Source organism: Lactuca saligna, chromosome 5, assembly GCF_052625555.1.
Source record: "Lactuca saligna cultivar CGN05327 chromosome 5, ASM5262555v1, whole genome shotgun sequence".
NCBI lineage: Eukaryota > Viridiplantae > Streptophyta > Magnoliopsida > Asterales > Asteraceae > Lactuca > Lactuca saligna.
Genome location: NC_136421.1, coordinates 25,344,613 through 25,367,396, shown reverse-complemented (window position 1 = coordinate 25,367,396; position 22,784 = coordinate 25,344,613). Strand labels below are relative to the sequence as shown.

Sequence of the window (22,784 nt, the reverse complement as noted above, 5' to 3'; positions counted from 1 at the left end):
GCTCACTAAGCTTCGTGCTTACAGTTTCAGTTTTGGTTTCAGGTACTTCCGCAAGCGAAGGGAAGAGCTCGGGGTGATAGCATCGCACACACCACAGCTTAGCTTTTATCCTGGGGATGGTTTTAGTTGTTTTGGATTTGATATAGTATGATACAGTTTTCCGCACAGTATTTTATTATGATTTGGGGTGCATCGCGTATGTTTTTTTTATGTTATGATACTCATATTATGGTTTTGATTATATTGAAAAACAAAATTTTTGGGTCGTATTTTTGGGTCGTTATACAAGAAATGCTCAAAATGCTCAAGGAATGGTTAGGGTTTGCTAAATGATGCTTCGAGGGTGAAGGAGGTGAGGTTGGGGCTCATAACATGGTTTAAATAGGGTGCAAAACCCGTGGATCTAGGGTTTCTTCCAGACTGGCGGACTCTCCGAGTCCAGGATATGGACTCGCCGAGTTGCCAACTTAAACGTGCTCAATATCTCGTCTCTACTCCGCGAGTCGGGCCTACAACGCACTGAGTCCCAACTAAAAAAAAGCAAAAATACTTAGATTAAATCACATACTAGGAACTAGGTGTTACAAATCTCCCCCACTTATTTTAGACTTCGTCCTCGAAGTCTGTCGCTGCTGCATCTGGAAACAACTCTTGGTAGTGCTCCATAATCTCCTCCTCAGCCTCCCTCGTCCATTCAGACCACTTCCGGTGCTGCCACTGCACCTTTACCAGCTGAACCACCTTGTTCCTCAAGGTCTTCATCTTTCGATCCAAAATTGCAACCGGTCTCTCAATATAACTCATGTTGCCATCAACCTGAATATCCTCCAAAGGTACAACTGCTGACTCATCCACCAAACACTTCCTCAATTAGGAAACATGGAAAATGTTGTGGATCTAACTAAGCTCTGCCGAAAGATCCAACCGATAAGCGACCTGACCCACCCTGGCCAAAACCCTAAAAAGGCCGATGAACCTGGGGCCCAGCTTGCCCCTCTTCCGAAACCTAATGATACCCTTCTAGGTTGATACCTTCAGGAGGACCATGTCGCTACCTGAAACTCCAAGTCTGATAGCCTCCTGTCGGCGTAACTCTTCTGCCAACTCTATGCAGTCTGTAGTCTACTACAAACCTGCTGGATCATCTATGTCGTCTTGAGCACCACTTCGGTGCTCCCAATGACACGCTGACCGACCTCGCCCCAACAAATCGGGGTCCTGCACTTCCTCCCATAGAGCATCTCGAAGGGAGGGAGGTCAATACTCGCATGATAATTGTTGTTATATGAAAATTCCACTAACGGAAGATACGTATCCCAACTGCCACTGAAATCTAGGACACATGCCCGGAGCATGTCCTCAAGAGTCTGAATTGTCCTTTCGCTCTGCCCGTCCATCTGAGGGTGGAAAGCGGTGTTGAAATGGAGACGAGTACCTATCTCATCATGAAACTGCTTCCAGAATCTGGAAGTAAAACGGACATCTCGATCTGACACCACTGAAACAGGCACCCCATGTCGTGCCACAACCTATCGCACATAAATATCGGCTAGCTTCTCAGCCGATATGCTCTCCTGGATCGGTATAAAATGAGCACTCTTCGTCAACCGATCCACTATGACCCAAATCGAATCCACTCCACGTGCGGTCCTGGGGAGCTTAGTGACAAAATACATGGTGATGTCTTCCCATTTCCACACTGGAATGTCTAACGGCTGCATCTTTCCGTGAGGCCTCTGGTGCTCCACCTTAACCTTCCTACAGGTCAGGAACCTCTCCACATACCAGGTGACATCCCACTTCATGCAGGGCCACTAATAGTCAGGTCGAAGATCCCTATACATATTCGTTGCCCTTGGATGGATGGAAAATCGAGACTTATGAGCCTCGTCCATCAGCACGTGTCGTACTTCGCCCCAGTGCGGTACCCAAACTCTCCCATGAACGGTCAACAATCCTCGACTATCATAGTCAAAGGAAGCTACCTGGCCCACAATCCTCTCACACTTCTGCCTCTCCTCCTTGAGGCCCTCGAACTGAGCCTCTCGGATCTGCTCTAACAATGGAGTAATTACTGTCATCCTCAAACATATGTCCCTGATCGGGGCCGCTACCGCCTTGCAGCTTAGGGCGTCGGCCACTACGTTGGCCTTCCCTGGGTGATAAAGGATCTCACAATCATAATCCTTTACCACATCTAACCATCGTCGTTGCCTCATATTAAGATTCGGCTGATCCATGAGGTACCTTAGACTCTTATGATCTGTGTAGATGGTATAACGGACCCCATAAAGGTAATGCCTCCAAATCTTGAGAGCAAACATCACTGCCCCCAGCTCTAAATCATTTGTAGGATAGTTAGCCTCGTGAGGCTTCAACTGTCTCGAGGCGTAAGCTATCACACGGCCTCGCTGCATCAACACCGCTCCCATACCTGTGATCGAAGCATCACAGTAGACTAAAAAATCCTCTACTCCCTCTGGAAGGGTAAGGATAGGTGCCTAGCACAATCTCTGCCTGAGGGTCTCGAATATTGCCTGCTGCTCAGGCCCCCAGCGAAACACCACCGACTTCTTAGTCAGTCGGGTGAGCGGTACAGCTATTTTGGAGAAATCTTGGATGAATCTCCCGTAGTACCCTGCCAAACCTAGGAAGCTCCTAATCTCAGATGGAGATCTCGGGACCTCCCACTGCATCACGGCCTCTATCTTGGCCGGATCTACCAACATACCCTTCTGTTTGATGAGGTGTCCAAGGAACTGCACCTCGTGCAACCAGAACTCACACTTGGAGAACTTTGAGAAAAGTCTCTCACTCCTCAAAATCTCTAGCACCTCTCTCAGGTGCTCCTCATGCTGCTCCTGAGTCTTGGAATAAACCAAGATGTCATCAATGAATACTATCACCGACCGATCCAACAACGGCCGACATATGCGGTTCACGAGATCCATGAACGTGGCTGGAGCGTTGGTGAGCCCAAACGGCATCACCACGAACTCATAATGACCATACCGGGTCCTGAAAGCAGTCTTCTGCACATCCTCATCTCTGACTCGCATCTGATGATACCTGGAGCGTAAATCGATCTTGTAAAACCAAGATGCCCCCTGCAGTTGATCAAACAAGTCATCTATCCTTGGGAGTGGGTAACGGTTCTTTACCGTTACTTTATTCACCTCCCGATAATCTATACACATACGGTGCGACCCGTCCTTCTTCTTCACGAACAAAATCGTTGCTCCCCAGGGAGAACTGCTCGGCCTGATAAAACCCTTGTCTAGCAGCTCATGCAGCTGCGTAGACAATTCCTGCATCTCTAGGGGAGCCAACCGATACGGTGCCTTAGCTATCGGAGCCGCAGCAGGGATCAGGTCAATCCTGAACTCGACCTGTCTCTCGGGAGGTATTCCAGGAAAATCCTCTGGAAATACATCTGGGTAGTCTCGCACTACCGGAACATCATCAACTGTCACCTTACCCTTCTCATGGGCGTCTAAAACATAGGCAATATAACCAGCGCATCCCTGCTGGAAATAGCGCCTCGCTCTCGCTGTTGAACACAAAACTAGTCCGCGTTGTGGCCTCTCGCCCTGAATCACTAACTCTCCCCTACTGGGAGTTTGAACCCTCACTAACTGCAGCTTACAATCTATCACCACCCCCATTGGGGCTCAGCCAATCCATGCCTACTATGACCTTATTTCCTCGCAGGGGAATAGGAACCAAGTCCACCGGAAACTGCTCATAACTGTAGAGCACATCCTCTATGTACTCTCGCCACCCTAACGGTCCTGTCAGCTGCTATCTCAACCTCAAGTGGACAATCTATCTCCCCTGGAGCTCTGCTAAACCTCTTGCTAAGCACAAGAGAGATGAATGATCGGGTTGCCCCCGAATCAAAAAATAATGTGGATGAAATGCCGTTCACTGAGAACGACCCTATACAAAACATATAACCATAAGAAACAATCAATAATAAATGCAGAGATAAGGGAAAAATACATACCCGTCACCATGTTAGGAGTCGCTCGCGCCTCCTCTGCTGTTAGCTGAAAAACCCTACTCTTCGCCACCGGCGTCTCAACTCGGCCCTAACGGCCATCTGTAATCCTCAAAGTAGCAGGAGCAGGTGCTGACACCTTCCCTGCAATAGCTAAACTCGAACACTGGGACTTTTTATGTCCCCTCTGATTGCACTGGAAGCAAATCAGATCCGTTGTCGCAATGGTGGTAGTAGTGGTTGTACAATCTTTGCTTATATGCTCAGTCAAACCGCACTTGTAGCAGCCGGAACTCCCTACCTTACACGCCCCGTCGTGCAATCTCCCACACTTGCCACACCAACCATGGCTCTGCTAACTCCTAGATCTGTGATCTGAACCTTAGGCTTTTTTCCCGAACTCCCTGAACCCAAAGTCGCCTCCGACTTCCTTTTTCTCTCCATCTCAAGGTCAATCTCTCTCTCTCTCTCTCGAGCCCTAGCAATCATGTCATCCAGCGTTTTACAGTTGGACCGGCTCACAAAGTGACGAATATCACACCGTAGCATCTCATGATAATGGTCCTTCTTCATTTCCTCATCAGCTGCATACTGAGGAACGAGAAGCGCCCTTTCCCTGAACTTGGCAGTAATCTCAGCCACTGTCTTTGTAGTCTGGGTGAGATCCTGAAACTCCCTAGCTAACTGTTGCACCTCAATAACTGGTGCGAACTCAGCTTTGAACCTAGCAGTAAAGTCAGCCCAGGTCATAGCGTCCAAAGCTGCGTCATCTCCAATGACATGTCCGACCCCCTCCCACCAATCTCGTGCCCTGTCCTTCATAAGACAGGATGCCAATCTGACCTTGTCCCCCTCGGGACACCTGCTCGTGCGGAAAGCGTTGGAAACATCCGCCAACCATCTAGTACTCGCTATGGGGTCCCACGCCCCGTGATAATCTGGAGCTCCACATGCCTGTAACTCCCTGAATGTAAGCGTGCACGACCCCATCATGGCCACCACCTCAGCACGAAATGTGCCTAGTCTCTCCTCCATCAACTCTAGTATACCCTCCTTGATCGAACCAAAGATCACTGGAGTTTTCTCAAGAATGATACGGGTCACCTCTGAAGTGAAAAACTCTCTAGTCTTCTCATCTAGATGCTCGCCTCCCGAGCCTGATCCGGATCCCTCTCTGGCACCCGAACTGCCGGCTGCTGGCCTAGGTCGCAAAACCACCATTCTGAAAAACATATCATGGCAAACGTCAGTACACTGATATATCTCAAGGGATCGTTGCTACTACAAGCTTCCCGATCTCATCTCAACCTTCCTTGATTCGAGTATGGATCCTTTTCTTTCAGTATTATGGGCCCATACTACCTTCCACATCTATCCATACTTTCCTCAAGAACTGCCTTGACTCCACCGAGTCACTCTACTGCTACTGACTTCTTCTACTCACATCCTAGGCTTGCCCTAGGGAAACCTTTGACTCCACCCTAACCAGTCATCACCTGCTGAAGGCCTCCTTGTAATTCCAATTAGCCACCTCATGAATACCATCACATGCAATGAGGCTCGGATAATCCTTCGAGTAAAAGACTCATCCCTACAACGGTTAGACTCAAACGAAAGTTGCGCAATGGGGTCAAATCCGGCACTCTGAGATTATCCAACCATGACCACATGTGACGTGATGTATTCACCTAATAGCTAACTCCCATCACTCAGAGTCTCACAAAGCACAAAGCAAGCAGCATTCGAATAAGGGAAACATACTTATGCAAACTATTCTCATAACAACAAACTGTACTAGCATACAATGCTAAGATCATACTATCAGGCATAACCTACACAGGCTATCCTACTACTATCTATTCACTACTAGCATGCAATTCTCATCAAGCTGAAACACATAAGGCAGGAACATAACGTATCATCCTAGATCCTTAGTCCTATACTAGCATGATGTTCTACTGAAACTAAAACGGATAATATAACTTGTATGGGTAATTTTGGAGTACTTACTTGAGCTCGGATGATCGCACGCACCACACCTTTTTCTCTTTATCAAAACTCTTTTTCTTTCTAAGTTATTTTTCAAAAATCCTTTTCGAAAATGTTTTTCCTTTGAAAATCTTTTACCGTTTCCTTAGTTTGAGACACACCCGAAAGTGTATCCGAATCCCTCAAGCCAAGGCTCTGATACCAACTTGTAACGTCCCAAAATATGACCCAAAATTTTTGTTTAATCATTACTAAAATCATTAGATCAATACCATAAAATAAAAACCCATACGTCAATATCTCAAAACCATAAAAAGTATCACTAGAAAATTGTATCAAGACTGTATCAATCATATCTATGAAAAGCTAAATCAACTCCCAGGACAAAAACTGAAGTTGTGGTGTGTGCAATGCCATCATCCCGAGCTCTTCCCTTTACTTGCGGAAGTACCTGAAACCAAAACTGAAACTGTAAGCACAAAGCTTAGTGAGCTCCCCCAAACTACCACATACCATACAATAACATATAAACACATACTAGGCCTTGCCCGCTGCATCGAACCGAAGTCCAGAAACTGCATCGGACCGAAGTCCGGAACTAACCAGGGCCTTGCCCTCTGCATCGGACCGAAGCCCGGAAACTGCATCGGACCGAAGTCCGAAACTAACAGGGACCGTGTACCCTGCATCGGACAGAAGTCCGGAACTAACTATATTGGACCGAAATCCAGAACTGACTGGGACCTTGTCCCCTGCATCGGACCAAATTCCGGAAGCTGACTGAGCATAACATGACATAGCATAAACATATCAACTAGCATAGGCACATATACTGCATACTGCATCGGACCGAAGTCCGGAACACATAACACAAACATGATTGAATCACAAAAACATCAAGCAATCTAACTACTGCTAACTAAACGGTTCGGCATTGTGGCTGTAGACCCATTCCTACTGGAAGGAAGGCTCACCTCGTAGTCTGGCTGCTGTAAGAATTGCTCTGGAATCTGTCTGTTGCTACTCTGGTATCTCCCCGACTACAATTTCCATAAGTACACTCAATCAAATACTGATAACTATACTGAGGGTAAAATGACTATTTTACCCCTGATCAAAGTCAACCTCTTAGTAAAGTCAACATACAGTTGACCTGACTTATCGAGTTGGGCCACCAACTCGTTGAGTCCCTACTCTCATTTCTCAATTCTGCTCGCTACTACTCGTCAAGTTTGCCATAGACTCGACGAGTTCCTCTTTGATACAAACACTTAGTCAATCTGCATCTGACTCGCCGAGTTCTATGAACAACTCATCGAGTGCTCTTTCATCATATGAACACCCCGAATGGGACTCGCCGAGTTGTATGAACAACTCATCGAGTCTGTTCTTGAGATATGAAGATTGCCTTGGACTCGTCGAGTCCCTCCATGAATGAGTCTGATCATCAACTCACTGAGTCCACCTACAACTCACTGGTTCCACTCGACATAATAGATAGAAGGGGGAAAAACCCGAGGACTTGCGACCCGACTCGCGGAGTCTGAAGAACGACTCACCGAGTCGGTTGCATGCAACTTCTATACAGTTGATTCTACTCAAAACCAATGCATACAACTTATATATCTGGGCTCTTAAGGCTTGGTTACCACGTAAAGTTTCCAACTTTACATGTACATATGCATGAAAAGGGATTTAAAGGCTCAAAAGACACTTAAAAGAGTAGATCTAGGGCTTTCATGCAACACGACTCCATAAAGGTGTTAGATCTAAGTTTTTGGAACTGAAACATGGCTAGATCCGAAGGATAATCAACCCAATGTGATCTCTCTACTATAAACAAGCTAAGAAATGGATAAAATGGCCTAAATGTGCTTATAATGGAGAATTAATCATAGAACTAGAAGGAATCCGATTATGACCTCATTAAACTCTGTAGTGGGTGCAAGATCTTGGATCTCCTTCTCCTCCCTTGGATCTAGCTTTCTTCTTCTCTTCAAAACTTCAAGATTCACATAAGAAATGCTCAAAATGCTTAAGGAATGGTTAGGGTTTGCTAAATGATGCTCTGAGGGTGAAGGAGGCGAGGTTGGGGCTCATAACATGGTTTAAATAGGGTGCAAAACCCGTGGATCTAGGGTTTCTTCTAGACTGGCGGACTCATCAAGTCCAGGATATGAACTCGCCGAATTGCCAACTTAAACATGCTCAATATCTCGTCTCTACTCGGCGAGTCGGGCCTACAACTCACCGAGTCCCAGCTAAAAAAAGCAAAAAAATTTAGATTAAAATACATACTAGGAACCAAATGTTACACTTATCCTTTTATTTAAATTAGGCAACCACCAACCACCAAATACATCTCACATCTGTAATGAATGATCAAAATTGTATGTTAGCAAAGGATAGTTTAAAAATTATTGAAGGTGATGTTGAGTGGTTCAGTTTTTTTGTTTTTTTGAATCTCATTTGATTAGTTTCGTGCCTCTAAAACTTTATTTTTTTGGATTCCATAACATTGATAGAAGGTAAAATGGTAGATTTTGAATAATTTATACGTTGCATTGATCTTTATATAATGTATAAATGTTAGTTGATAAAAATACATAAAGAACTCACTAAAGTAAGAAATTGAATGGAAAAAATCATTTTATATATTTACTAAACCGTTAATATATAAAGTATATGTTTTATAGTTCTAATACCCTTTACATAAACATGGTACTTCTAAAAATCGGCCCATAGGAGTAGATTTTCGAAAGTAATGTGCCATGACTGAAAAGATGAATTCAAATAAAGAAAATTATTATTGTCAATCTTTAAGTTAAAAAGAATAAGACAGTTGATGGAAGTTGCAAAAAAAGTGTAACAAAATAATTGTACTTGATCAAAATCTATAGGTGTATCATCCAACTTTTGTTGTGTATAATTTGTTGAATAATATGTTCTCAAGCAAAAAATATAAAGATGAAATGAGAAATTTTGTAGTTGACTATTTGTATTTCATATTGTGGTCATGTGTTTATGACACAAAGATACAAATTCAAAATAGAAAAACAAAAACAAAGCTTGGCCAAATTCAATCTGATTGGTTATCATTAACACCTTCACTAGAAATCTGATTAGAAATCTGATTGGCTATCATGGATTACAAAACTCAATCATATAAAAGAATCATGTCGGTCCAAAAAGTCCCAAAAACTGAATTGGTAAATTCAATTAAAATCACATTTCTACTTAGAGTACATTGCTAATTTCATTAAAAAGTCCCCAAAACATTAACTTTAGTAACAACTCTCTGCTGTAGCGCCAAAAGCAAGCAAAATCACAATAAATTACTGAAACGAAAAGATTATATACCTTATAGAGAAGGATGTTCGTAACTGTTAGTTAGCAAAAAGCTATCAATGGAAACAAATTCACCTTGTATCTATGTTTAACATAATAGAATAAACCAACTTATAACTTCTTCAGAAACTGGGTACCAAAAAACCAATAAATACAAGTTCAAATAACATATAGTCGGACAGGGCAACCAGGGGCAAGGTGAATACCTACAAAAAATTCAACATCAACGTCAGCAAACAAGCCTAGCATGCAGGGGCAAAGTTGTCATTACTCCATAAAAAACCTCGTATAGCCCTTATAGTTGTAAAGGACATCCGAGGGTAAAATGGTCATTATACCAAAAAAAACTTTTTAAATTTAGTAGCAACAAATAAGCAGAGCGATGTCATCCGGAATTTTGAAATAGCCTAATAATCTACCAGGAACAATTATATGTGCGTTGATTTTCTCTTTGTAATTTCGGGCAATACATTTGAGAAGCTCCCAAGCATCTGTCCTTTGTACTCTCCAAGATAGTGATTTGTGTTGGTCTTCACAAAATCAGCAAGATTCTTACCTGCACAAAGCCAAAGAATTCAAAATATATATACACCGGAAATATTTTGTTAACCCAACGATTAGAACTTACGTACATGTATCTAGTATCTTGGACTCTGATCTTGTACCAATAGCAGTTATTTTGATATGATCGATATGACATTCACTTTGAATCGCTAGCGCTTGCATCATAACTACATATTGCATCCCTGTCCTGATCTCGAGATCAATTATATGATTTTTTTGTAGCTTTTGTCAAGTTTTTTTATTATTGTATGAAACGAACTGAACTGACAAACTTGCGATAAAGGAACTTTTTGGTGAAATGGAAAGATGCATGTGTCTACGTTCATCAAGGCTTCTTGAAGATCAAACCGGATACTTTCAAGTCCATTACGTGCGACGCTTCCTAATTCGCTGTTTATTTTCATCGAATTACTTCAGAAAAAATAGTAAACCAATCTTTCAACAGGGTTTCCTTCATTAAAACACATATTGCTGCATAACTGATCAAAGGCATTTCATCGAACATGTGGTGAGCGAATCTGATAAGAAGAGCAAGTTATGGTTTTTTCAGAAAGAAAGAAAAGAAGGCAGGTGGAATGTGAAGTAGGTAGAAAAAGAAAGCAACTGTGTGCTAAATCAGATACAGAAAGATGAAACACAAACCTTAATTTTCATTTTTAGCAATGTGGTTCCTTTTTTTCGAACTTCGATCATGGGTTTGAGGTTTCTTTCGTCTTTCCCACTATATGTCATCATTGAGTACATGCACAACCACTGAAAATCGATTTTAGGGCTTTCCTATGTGATCGGGTGTGGCAGCCCTGCTCCGACGTCTTCTTCTCCCACCGATGTCGATATCAAATGGAATCAACTGCAGGTGGGTACACTATTGGAATTTTTGGAAAACGAAACAAAGATTTAATTTGATGGCATATAGACGGTGTGAGAAAGTTATGTAAGTATTGAAGCGGTGGATCGGCACATTTGGATCAAGACGGTGGAAGGAGGAGCGGTGGAAGCAGAAAGAAGAAGGGTATGAATAGCGTTGAAATGGCCGTAGAAGAAAAAAGAATCGTAGAGGGTTCAATGGAATAAAACGGTGAACTGGCACTAATCTCATTTTTATTAGATACACTGGCGGTGGAGAAGCACGTAGACAACAGAGAAAGAGGCAAGATGCACGTATAATCCACTATCTGGTATAAAATAGATAATTATCAAAAAGCAAAATAGAAAAAAAAAATAACCAATAGGAAGCAAGTCGTGTTCATAAGGACTTTTAAATTATATATATATATATATATATATATATATATATATATATATATATATATATATATATTACTAAACTTTTTTTAGGTTCTTATTCCATAATTGAGGTAACCGGGTAAATTTGTGGACGACATGATATTCCATATGACAAAATTTATTTATTTAAGAGTAAATTATTGAAATCGTTTATGTGGTTTGGTCAAAATTGCATGTTTGGTTCCTAACTTTTTTTTTTGCACTCGGATTGTCCCTATGATTTGATTTTGTTGCGTTTTTTGTCCCTGTGGTTTGATTTTGTTGCATTTTTCATCCCTTACATACATAAAGTTAGGGACCAAACATGCAATTTTTACCAAACCATAGGAACGAAAAACGCAACAAAATCAAACCACAGGGACGATCCGAGTGAAAAAAAAAAGTTAGGAACTGAAAATGCAATTTTGACCAAACCATACGGACGATTTAATTGTATTTTGCGCTAACATTGCGTCCACTATAACGTTTTATATAATACATTGTTCAGTTAAACTTTTTAACAATGTAATATGAACAAAATAAAAATTAGTATTCTGTTAAATACAAATGAAAATTAAATAACTTAAAAAAGCAAATTACGAATTATTGATTGTCATGACTCATGACATTAACATTAATAAAGAATGGGCCACACACTCTACAATATAGTATTGGGTTTTGCAATGTATGGCCCAACTTACTTTTGTTGCATATTCCTATTAGTTTATTGGGCAACGGCCGTTGGTCATCACAAGTCACAAGCCATTCGCCAATTATTATTGATATTTTATCCGTCGTTGAAACTTGAAGGGCTTCAAGTGTCATCAAGTAAAACTACAAGGGCCAAAATTTCAATTAAGAGCCAGATACATTGTTTTTCCAAGAAGGTTTGATCGCTCATTTTCATTTCATAGGCGGCGATTCCTTCAAGCTTCAAATCGGTGGACTGTCTTCGATTCTGCAGCCTCACTGTTCTTCTAATCACGGTTCGTTAAACGATTCAGTCCCCGGTTACATTTGTTACTGTTTCACTTCTTTTTTCCTTTTCTCTCATTCGCTTTCCGCCCTCTTTTAGTATGATGCGTCAATTTGATTGCTTATCAAGTTTCTGGTTTTCGATATCTTTATCCTTGTATGTGTGTATCCATGAATATGTAATTACGAATTTGGAAATACGGAGCTGATTCTTTGTGCTTTATGGCACCATTTCATATGCATTCCAAGTGTTCGATGTAATACCTCGTTTGTTTCCAAATCGATTTTGGTCAGTTTTTAAAATATGGAACACCCAGGAATATACCTGGAAAAAACAGTTTAAATGAATGGTTTTGTGCACTATATGAATTTCTAAACATTTACACAAAACTGTGAACTTATTATCTCACCAATGATTACTTCCAATTATCTTGAAATGTTGATGGTATCTGAAGCCTTCCCATCTTTTTTCCAGGTGTAAGAAGGTCCAAACAAGTGTCATGCAGTATACGCACATTCTAGAATTGGAGACGCCATATCTATGAGTCTTCTTTCCTACTGAAAACAACCAAAACCATGAAATCTTTAGCACTTCTTAGGTCAATTCGCATGCGCCCTATTGGGCCTTTACAAATCCGTTCTTTTCAACCCGATTTTGTCCCTGCAGACCCAAAATCCAAACCCAAAAGGTACAAATTACCCGCATCATATGACCCATATGGCCCTAGACCTCCACCTTCTGACAAAATCATCCAACTTGCTGAAAAAATTGCAGCCCTACCCCCTGAAGAGCGTATGCAAATAGGTCCTACACTTAGAGAGAGACTAAGGCATCCTAAAATGCAGTCGATTTCAGTTGAAGGGGTGGATTTGGGTGCCCGAGGTGTGGCAGGAGGTGGGGGAGGGAAGGTTGAAGAGAAAGTTGAGAAAACAGCATTTGATATAAAGTTGGAGAAATTTGATGCAGCTTCTAAAATTAAGGTGATTAAAGAGGTTCGTGCTTTTACAAATCTTGGATTGAAGGAAGCTAAAGATATGGTTGAAAAAGTTCCTGTTGTGATTAAACAAGGTGTTACTAAAGAAGAGGCGAATGAGATCATAGAGAAGATTAAAGCTGTTGGAGGTGTTGCTGTTATGGAGTGATATGTTTCTTTTACTTTAGGGTTTCTTGATTGTAGGAAAGATTTTTGAGTGAAGTACTTTTGATCAAAAGATTGTTTGCTAGATTTGGTTTTGGTTAAAAAGTTGGATGTAGGATTTACATGAAAACAAGATTTGTCCTTTAATAATATTTGTGACTTTTACCCCTTTCTTATCTTCTAGATTTATGAACTATGGAGTATGTTCTTGGTTAATTTCTTCTAATATTTGTTCTTAATGTCATATGTTTTGCACATGTTCACATTTAGGGCTTTTCGTGTTTTCTAACATTGGGTTTGCTTTTGCACTTAATGTATAAAGTGATTATTATGGTAAATATCAGTTTTCAGTGCTTGAGAGAAACAAATAATGATTTTGACTTTTAATTATCTAGTATTTGAATTAATTCCATCATATTTTATTAAGTCTTAAACTTTTGTTTTTGTAATAATGGAACTTGTATAAAAGAATAGACGTTTTTATACAATTTGGGTATTTATTTGTATAAATACAGTCATATGAAAAGTCAAATAAGATTCTATTTCATGCAACAAAACCGACTAAAATCAATGTTTTAAAAACCAGTTTTTAATTGAACTCGTCTGATGATCTATTCCCGATTTAACCGGTTTGGCCGCCAGTCTATATTTGATAGTGATGTGCGTCGGTTTTCAAGTTGTATACATTTCGGATAACCTGGTCGATTGATATATTCAATTTGTTCTAGAAATTGGTTGTTTTTTAATGGGCTAAGTGAGATCTAATTATCTAAGTCCAATAAAACAGTTCAAACGGTTTTTTATCCACTGGTTCAACCCGGTTTTTAAAGAAACCGTCTGGGTCGATCCAGTTTAGAAATTGGTATAAAACCAGATGTTGTTGAATCACTCAAACTGTCACCAATGAAAATACCTTCGTGAATTTGGATTGTTTTGTCCCATAATTAGGATTTATCTAAATGGTATTTGTGTTTTTCTTTTTTACATATATTATGTACTTTACAAATTTTTGTAATCATTTTAATTGTAGGTTGGAGAACTTGTATTCTTGAACTATTTGGTGATTTATTAATATAATTAATTAAACTTTGTTACGTGATGTTCAACCCACCAAGAGGTGCTTCAACACTTCTCTATATCATATAAAAAAAAAATTTATTTAGATATGATTCATCTTGTTAATATATATTCAGTCCCAAAACTTAACACTCAAAGGCACACCAACAATTCCTAGAAACAAAAACCATTTTCAGAACCAATAAGAGTCTTATAAAACCAACCACTACTATCCAAAACATAATCTTTCAAAACACTCTCTCTATCATCCTCTCTCAATGCAATCCAAAATAATAAAAAAGGAGGTTATTCGTTAAATTACAAAGAGAGAATTCATTCCAAAAACCCTAATCAAATTCAAAGCCACCAATCATAGAGAAGAGGAAGAACACCCATCCATCCCACTCACTTTAATTTTATTCATCAACCCTCTAATCTCACTCTCAAGTTTCCCTCTCATCTCACCCGACAACCCACCCCCAGCTTTTTCCAACATTACCCTCATCATTTCAAGATTCTTTCTTATAACCCCAAGATCATTACCATTATTACCCTCTTGTTGAACATGAACAGGTTTTTTAATCCCTAAAGGAATCGCGGGTTTAACACTATACAAATGCTGAACCCTATAACTTACAAGAGACTCCCCAAATGGTCTTTCCTTTTCCAATTTTTGAACTGCCTCTCCAACAACCAACGGGTTCACAAACACAACTTGACCCGTCAGATCTTGACCCATGACCCGCGTCTCAGACCCGTTCAACCCGTATTTACAAAACACCAAATTCAAATCTTGTTGGGAGGGTAACGGGTGATGTGGGGAGAATTTTAACAAAAGAGCTGTACCCGAAGAAGCTTCATTCCCATAACTTAAATCCATTGAAGGCAACCGAATTTCTTCCATTTTTTTAGTTTTAGTTTCATTTGCGTATCCGTTTAAATCCGGGATCATGTATGGACCGATGACACCTGGCGTATCGAATTTCCCTTCTTGCCCTCCTTGTGATAACGCGGGGCTCTTAATAGGAGTCTTGAATTCGATAGGGTCGGTGTTATTGAGATGCTGAATTCGGTAATTAACAAGGGCGGGTCCAAAAGGTTGGTCATTTTGTAATCCCCAAAATGCCCCTCCAGCACTAGAAGAATCAGAAAACACAACTTGACCACTTAGATTTTCAGTGGATATGAACGTTTCGGATTCGTTTAATTCCCCGTATTTAGAAAATACCAAATTTAAAACTTGGGTGGAGGGTAAAGGGTAGTTTGATGAAAATTTTAAGAGGAAAGCAGTACCTGTGACTTGTATGTTTTCTTGATTCACTTTGTTGTAACTTAAATCTATACATGGGACTCCGGTTTCTTCTTTTTTCTTTCCTCTTTTACCCTTTTTCTTCTCACCACCATTTTTGGTCAGATCTGGTGTCACAATCAAACCATCGTTCGCTTGAAACTCCACATGTTTCCTTTTTCGCCCTCTCTTTTTTGGCTCATGGTTAACCTTACTCACCTGTGGTTGACCATGGTTTATTAACCATGGTTGGGTTGACCCAAATCCATACATGGCTTGGTTTGATCCTTCCATTGAAGGAAACACATATGGATTCATGTTCATGTGTCCATTCACATTGGGCAAGGGAGTGGGATTACTATTCCAGGCTTGGATAGGGGTATTGTTGTCCATATTGTTCAAACTCCTTTTGGGTAAGAGTTTACGAAGGGGTGGTTTGGTCATTTGTGGATCTTTAAAATTATAGATGGTATTATTTTGAACTCCTTGATTTGCCATTGATTGAGGAACAAGAACAGGATTAGCATTCTGGAAATCTAGAATCAGTGAACTGGATTTATTCTTCTTCTTTCTCACTTTCTTGGGTTTCTCTGATTCCAGAGTTTTTATTCCGGTGGTGATGCTGATTCCATTTGTGGAATCACTGAATACCCATTTCCTAAATCCAGCTACAAAATGTTTAACAGAATCAAATTTGTCACTTTCACTTGGAAAACCACAATCTTGAGCTGCAGATTGAAGCACAGAGAGCACATCAGATGAACATATATTTACTGGTAATGGATCTTCCTTCATGACAAGCTTTTTGGTATACTTCTTTCTTGGCTTCTTCTTCGATGGCAATTCATTAGTTTTATTCAATTCCATTCCTCCATTATCATCTTCCTTCAATTCTTCCTTTCTTTGTTCTCCCGGATATGACAAAAACCTACTCTTCCTTCTTTCTCTTGTTTCATATCCTTTTTCGGATTTTCCACCACTACCCTCTGTATCATCTTCCATTATTAAATATCCATTTTCGTCCTCGGTTTTAATTTTTGATGGACTCCAAGAAGGCTTAAGTTGATGAACTGGGATTTGGCAATGCCCTAATGAATGATTAAAAGCAGACAAGAAATTCATATTGATGGAAAAATCAACCTTATTAGGCATACAAACATTTCTTGAAAGATCTTCTATATATTCAAGAAACTTTACAGGCTCAAATCGAGTCAATGAAAGATCATCAACATTACCCCTTCTTTTCATCACCACATTAGAGAAACAAGAACAAGTGAACTCTGTCTTTACACGTTGACCAACCTCAGCTAGAGCCTTATCTATGGCACCAAAGAAGTTTTTGGAGTTTCTTTGGTTTGAAAACCGTTGAAAGTGCTCAATGAATGGCTTGAGTTCATTAGGTCGACACCAAATGTAATTTCCATTGCCAAAACATCTTATCAGAAGTCCATTCTCCCTTATCTGTACACTAGAAGCTTCACAAACAATTCCAGGCCACCATGATTGTTTCTTGATCATTGCCCACACTAAATCACCCACACTGACCCCACATTGTTTGTAAGCAGCAGTAACCTCACCTTGATTTCTCTTTGATGATCGATGTTCTTCCAAATGATGTGAAATATCGCCAGTTAATTCCACAAAAAGGGAAATACCTTTCATAGGAACATCTGCATGGCTACTTAAATCAACCCCGCTACCATTTTCTGCAACTGATGTTGACACAGGTTCATCACGCTTCTCTTCCCCCATATCAAACGACTTATCCGTTTCCTCCACTAGATTCACATTTCCATCTTGTTTAGATGACACTAAACCCTCGATTAGGGTTTCTGAGGTGTTAAAGGTTTCCATATAAATAACATTCAACAAAGTCAATTAGTCAAACCCTCCCTGTCACAATTTTCTGTTTCACAAACAGCATCGACTTCACAACTGTCAAAAAATCGCACATAAATACAATTAGCCTTTCGCAATCAATAATCAACAAGGGAACCAATTCCAAATTCGAGCCCTAATCATATAAAACTAAAAAAAGGTTCGACCTTTGACGTAGTAACAAACTAGAAACCTCGAAGGAACAAAGAAAGTATGTTACTGGGGTAGAAAAAAGAAACTAAAAGATACCGACACATAGAAGGATTAGAAGAAAAACAGCAAGTACCTGAAAATTAATTACATTTGTGAAGAGATGGAAGATGAAGGGAAGACGAAGAAGAAGATGAAGAAGAAGAAGAAGAAGAAGAAAAATTAGGGCTCATTTGGTTGGTTTTGATCGGGGAATGATGCGAAGAGAAAGATTCGGTTATGTTGTTGTTGTTGTTATTGAAAATGGAGGAGCGGAGAGTTTGAGTTAGTGAGTGGATCTGTGTACCTGACGAAGTACCTCTCTCTGCATACATACATGTGACATGTAACATCATACATCATCATAGTTTAAGACTTAGGAGTTCACCCGAGTTCAACAAGGAGGGAAAAGAATAAAAATGGACAAAAAAATATTAAATTAATTCCTATCTCTACAAATATTTCAGCTCTTTAGGATTATCGTTCTACCATTTAATTTAATTTTATATGATATATTCTTAATATATTTTTAATGAAATAGCTAAAAGGATACGGTATGGGCACATCTCGTGCTTGTTGTAGCTGAGGTGGACGCCAAAAACAGCGTTGCATCAAGTTGTACACAGCCCCCTTATCTCGTTGCTTCTCGTCGAGGGGCATCTAGTTGTCATTACAACCTACACCAATAAGTAAAAATCTGAACGTTACCATTCTTTTCTAGTCGCTGTCAACAGTCATAACAATAAAAAAAAATTACATTTTTATTGTTATTATTATTATTATTATTATTATTATTATATATATATATATATATATATATATATATATATATATATATATATATATATATATATATATATATATATATATATATATGAAATGAATGTTAGGAATAGTAAACTTTTTTTTTTTTTTTTTGGCAATTTTATCTTTAGTCATTTTGATACTTTTGATCGCAAAACCTTAATGGTTTGACAACTTTGATTCTTTTTCTAAAAAGTTGTTAAATCCTACCTCTTTAATTTTTTAGTCATTTTGATACTTCTGGTCCTTACGATCAAAACTTTTACATTTTTTCATAAAAACATGAAAAAACGGTATGAGGCAAAGCTCGAACTTTTCATCCTTGCACTATCTACGATTGTCATATTTATCGATTCAGAAACAACATTGAAAACTTCTGGCCCCCGCGTAGCAGGGGTAACCTTTCTAGTTATTATTATTATTATTATTATTATTATTATTATTATTATTATATTAAGGAAGTTGCTTCTTGATTTAATACAAATCAAATTTATTTTATATTTTTTTGATTTAATTTAAATAACCTTTTTTAATTTGATTTTTTTGTCTTTTGTTTTTTGTTGTCTTTTGTTTTATTATTATTATTATTATTATTATTATTATTATTATTATTATTATTATTATGTTGCTTTGTTTTTAATTATGTGTTTTAGAAAAAAAAAAATCATATATAGTTGTTCGGACTATCTCTATGTTATTTTCTTGTTCTTTGTCTATGTGTTATTTTTTGTTTTTGTTTAAAAAAAATTACAAACAATTATATGTATGTTTGTATGTTGGTTTTATTTAATGACTACTAAAATTGCAACAAAATAATAACATTAGATAGTTTGAACTACTAAAATAACACAATGATAGTCACAATGAAAAAAGAAAAAGAACATATAAATAGTCTGAATAAAAAAATAACACAAAGATAGTCAAACAAAAAAAAAAATAACTGAAGGATAACTGAAAAAAAAAAAACATAAAGATTGTAACACCCATAAAAAAATCATGCCAAATTTGAACTTAAAAAAAAAACATTTCAAACCATTAAAAATCATTACAACTTGTTTTTAATGTATAATATCAGAGTTTTCCCAGAAACATAAACAAAGCAGGAGGAGTTGTACGATCACGTCTTTGCCTTGTCGCGATCCCTTGATATACCTGAAACAATAATCTGAAACTGTAAGCCCGAGAGTTTAGTGAGTCCCCCCCCCCCCCCCCCCAAAAAAAAAAAAAAAAAAAATACCAACGCCATACAGTCATAACCATATCATATAAACATATAGGCAACAACATGCATAATGAGCCTTTAGCCTGACTAGACCGCCTTGCAGGCCTTCATCCTATCTGGACCGCTCTCATGGCCTTCGACATGTCTGGACCGCCTCGTAGGGCCTACAGCCTATCCGGACCGCTCGTTGGGCCTTCGGCCTAACTGAACCCCTTTGCAAGGCCTTCAATTTATCTGGACCGCCCTAGGTATGTTGGCCTTCAGCACAAAGCAGGACCACCTCAACCCAAACCCCAATCAACAAACATGTACACATACATATCATACACTAGCATATATAACAGTCAAGACGATCTAACAGATCACTAATCATAGCAACATCCTATTACCACGGTACAGACCTAACCAGGTCATTAAGCATATCACCATCCTAACTACCCGGATGTAAACCAATAAGCATATCAGACAATAGTCCCGGATACAAATCTGACAAGGATCGAAATTGGTGCCTTAGACCCATTAGATATAGTTGATAAGTTTTGAGCATTCTAAAACTCCTAAGTGTACATGCAACCCTAGGAAACCTTGGATCTATGTTTGTCTAAAATACATGCAAAATATGATTTCCAAGGTTCTTAATCCTATCTAGCATACATGGGGAACTTTTAATCTAAAAGTTGGCTAGAATTACATACCTTGTAGTTGATTTGATTCCTTGAAAACCTTGAGGGCCTAGCACCCCAAGTGTGGTGCCTCAAATGCTTCACACAACACCAAATGCTTTGGAAAAACCTTGAGAGAATATGTAACACTTGTAAAATCGGCCTAGCCCTCTCTTGTACTTAGTGTAGCCGATTTTCGTGAGTATGATGTCCTTTATATAGTGTGTCACATCTAGAGTTACACCATGTAAACCCTAATGTGACATGACTCTTCATTTCCATGACCCATGGGTTTGTAACTCCCATAGAGCATCCATGGAGCATCCTATGGGTTTAACCCAACTTGATAATCCATGGAGCCTTTTAGCCCACTATACAAGTTATGGATGATTTACATAACCAACCCATATATTTAATTAATAATCTTTTGATCACTTAATTAATTCCAAATTAATTCTTGATCAACACTAATTAAATAATATTATTAATATATTATAACTTATAATATATTAATAAACCACAAGTGTTATTTCTTTCTTTTAGTCTATCCAAATGCATGATGCCATGCAACCCAAATGGACCATGTCGGATCGGGTCAAGTACATACCAAATATAGTTATGGATTTAGACACCTTATCCAACAGTCTCCCACTTGGATAAGTCTAATAACTATATTTGTAAGTATGACTTCAAGAACCGATCAGCAATCATAGCTCTTTCAAGGTCTCTTGGAACTGAGAAGATGATGATGTGCCATTTAAGATAAGTGATCATATAATCCTATGTTCTAGATATCAGCCGGACAAATACATGGAACAATGTCTTACTTATTGTCCAACAGTTTGTTTCCCGATTTCCTATTTGTTTGACATATAACTAAATTTAACACATCAATTCGGTTCTAACCGGGCCCGGTACATAGGTCAAAACAAAATCATCGAGGGGCCCAGATATCGCTTCTAATCCAAGAAGGAACAGATAAACTTCAACTCATATGCTTATTCTACTACTTGTTGAATCACACATAACAGTACGTTTTATAACATCGAGTTACCAATGCGGTTTCGTACTATCAATGCATAACCAACTCATAGGCAACAAGTCATATCTCTAGGTTTGAAGACTTATATGATATTACCGTCTCACGATCACTCAAGATAAATTACATGAAGTGATACCAGTGAGCGTGGGTTGAGTCCAATGCTCAGAACTTATGAGCACTCATGAGTGTTGTAGCCATGTAGAACAACTTAGACCTCTGCAATCATCTCATGACAGTCTTGATTCATACATACTTCCAACATATGACCAACTGTGGAGATTCGAATAATATGATATACCAAACATAATTATTCTGGAAGTCAAAACATGCAAAAGAAATATAGTAAACGATTGACAAAAGATAGCAACACTTTACTCATAAATAAACACAACTTTTATTCATCATCAAATGTTAATTACACTTTACAAATTTCAAAATTATCTAACTACTAAAACTAATATCATCCTTCAACCCTATGCTCCGAGCATGTTAAAGATGCTTAACCCGACTCAGTCCCTTCGTGAGGGGATCTGATGGGTTCTCATCCGATGATACCCTCATTGCCACGAGGAGTCCTTCTTCTATTTGATGTCTGATGAAATGGTATTTTCTGTCGATGTGTCTGGATCTCCCGTGATCCCTTGGTTCTTTGGCTAAGGCAACTGCACTTTCACTATCACAAAAAATTTCCATTGGCTCCTTTATAGCTGGTACAACTCCAATGTCTCCAATGAAGTTCTTCATCCATATCGCCTCCTTTGCTGCCTCGCTTGCGGCTATATACTCTGATTCGCCATCAGCCACTTTCTCTTGCTTGGAACTCTTCCAAGTAATTGCTCCTCTATTTAAGGTAAAGAATCAGCCCAACTGAGAGTGGAAATTATCCCTATTAGTCTAAAAGCTAGCATCACTATACCCTACAACTCTCAAGTCATCACTCCCACCGAGGGTAAGGACTTAGTCCTTAGTCCTCCGCATGTACTTGAGGATATTCTTTACCGCAATCCAGTTTGCCTTGCCAGGGTTCCCCTGATATCGGCTAACCATGCTTAAAGCAAAGGCTACATCAGGTCGAATGCAGGTCATAGCATACATGATCGAACCTACTGCAGAGGAATAAGGTACTCGACTCATTTCTGATATCTCGGTCTCAGTAATCGGGCTCTGAGTTTTACTCAGTCTGGGGTTACTCTGTGTGGGTAACTCTCCTTTCTTGGAGTCTTGTATGCTGAACCTCTTCAGCACCTTATCCAAGTAAGTACTTTGACTAAGTCCAATTAGTCTTTTACTCCGGTCTCTCATAATCCTTATCCCTAGAATATAGGCAACTTCTTCTAGGTCTTTCATAGAGAAACACTTCCC

The 22,784-nt window shown here is 39.1% G+C and overlaps 2 protein-coding genes and 1 long non-coding RNA gene across 5 annotated transcripts; 1 reads left to right on the top strand and 2 right to left on the bottom strand.

The window, feature by feature from the left end:
* Positions 1-9,431: 9,431 nt before the first annotated feature.
* On the bottom strand, positions 9,432-11,032 carry LOC144997882 (uncharacterized). Of its 2 annotated transcripts, XR_013660000.1 has the most exons (4): positions 10,544-11,032; positions 9,970-10,419; positions 9,757-9,893; positions 9,432-9,543 (listed from the first exon to the last, which is right to left on the bottom strand). It is a non-coding gene; the product is annotated as an uncharacterized LOC144997882 (long non-coding RNA). The 2 variants fall into 2 exon arrangements; XR_013659999.1 differs by having other exon boundaries at positions 9,432-9,893.
* Positions 11,033-12,037: 1,005 nt separating this feature from the next.
* On the top strand, positions 12,038-13,450 carry LOC144998006 (Ribosomal protein L12/ ATP-dependent Clp protease adaptor protein ClpS family protein). Its single transcript, XM_078957851.1, has 2 exons — positions 12,038-12,153; positions 12,618-13,450. Exon 2 carries the CDS (start codon positions 12,719-12,721, stop codon positions 13,283-13,285), a length of 567 nt encoding a protein of 188 aa, XP_078813977.1. The 5' UTR covers positions 12,038-12,153; positions 12,618-12,718; the 3' UTR covers positions 13,286-13,450.
* Positions 13,451-14,508: 1,058 nt separating this feature from the next.
* LOC145048928 (Serine/Threonine-kinase ATM) lies at positions 14,509-18,060 on the bottom strand. Of its 2 annotated transcripts, none has more exons than XM_078997579.1 (2): positions 18,000-18,060; positions 14,509-17,560 (listed from the first exon to the last, which is right to left on the bottom strand). In XM_078997579.1, the coding sequence occupies exon 2, from the start codon at positions 17,477-17,479 to the stop codon at positions 14,708-14,710; it is 2,772 nt and encodes a 923-aa protein (XP_078853705.1). In that variant the 5' UTR covers positions 17,480-17,560; positions 18,000-18,060; the 3' UTR covers positions 14,509-14,707. The 2 variants fall into 2 exon arrangements, with proteins under 2 accessions (XP_078853705.1, XP_078853704.1); XM_078997578.1 differs by having other exon boundaries at positions 17,790-18,044.
* Between the last annotated feature and the right edge of the window lie 4,724 nt (positions 18,061-22,784).

Bases quoted from the DNA above. Each gene is read 5' to 3' on its own strand.
- LOC145048928 (XM_078997579.1), bottom strand. From the start codon at position 17,479: ATGGAAACCTTTAACACCTCAGAAACCCTAATCGAGGGTTTAGTGTCA.
- LOC144998006 (XM_078957851.1), top strand. From the start codon at position 12,719: ATGAAATCTTTAGCACTTCTTAGGTCAATTCGCATGCGCCCTATTGGG.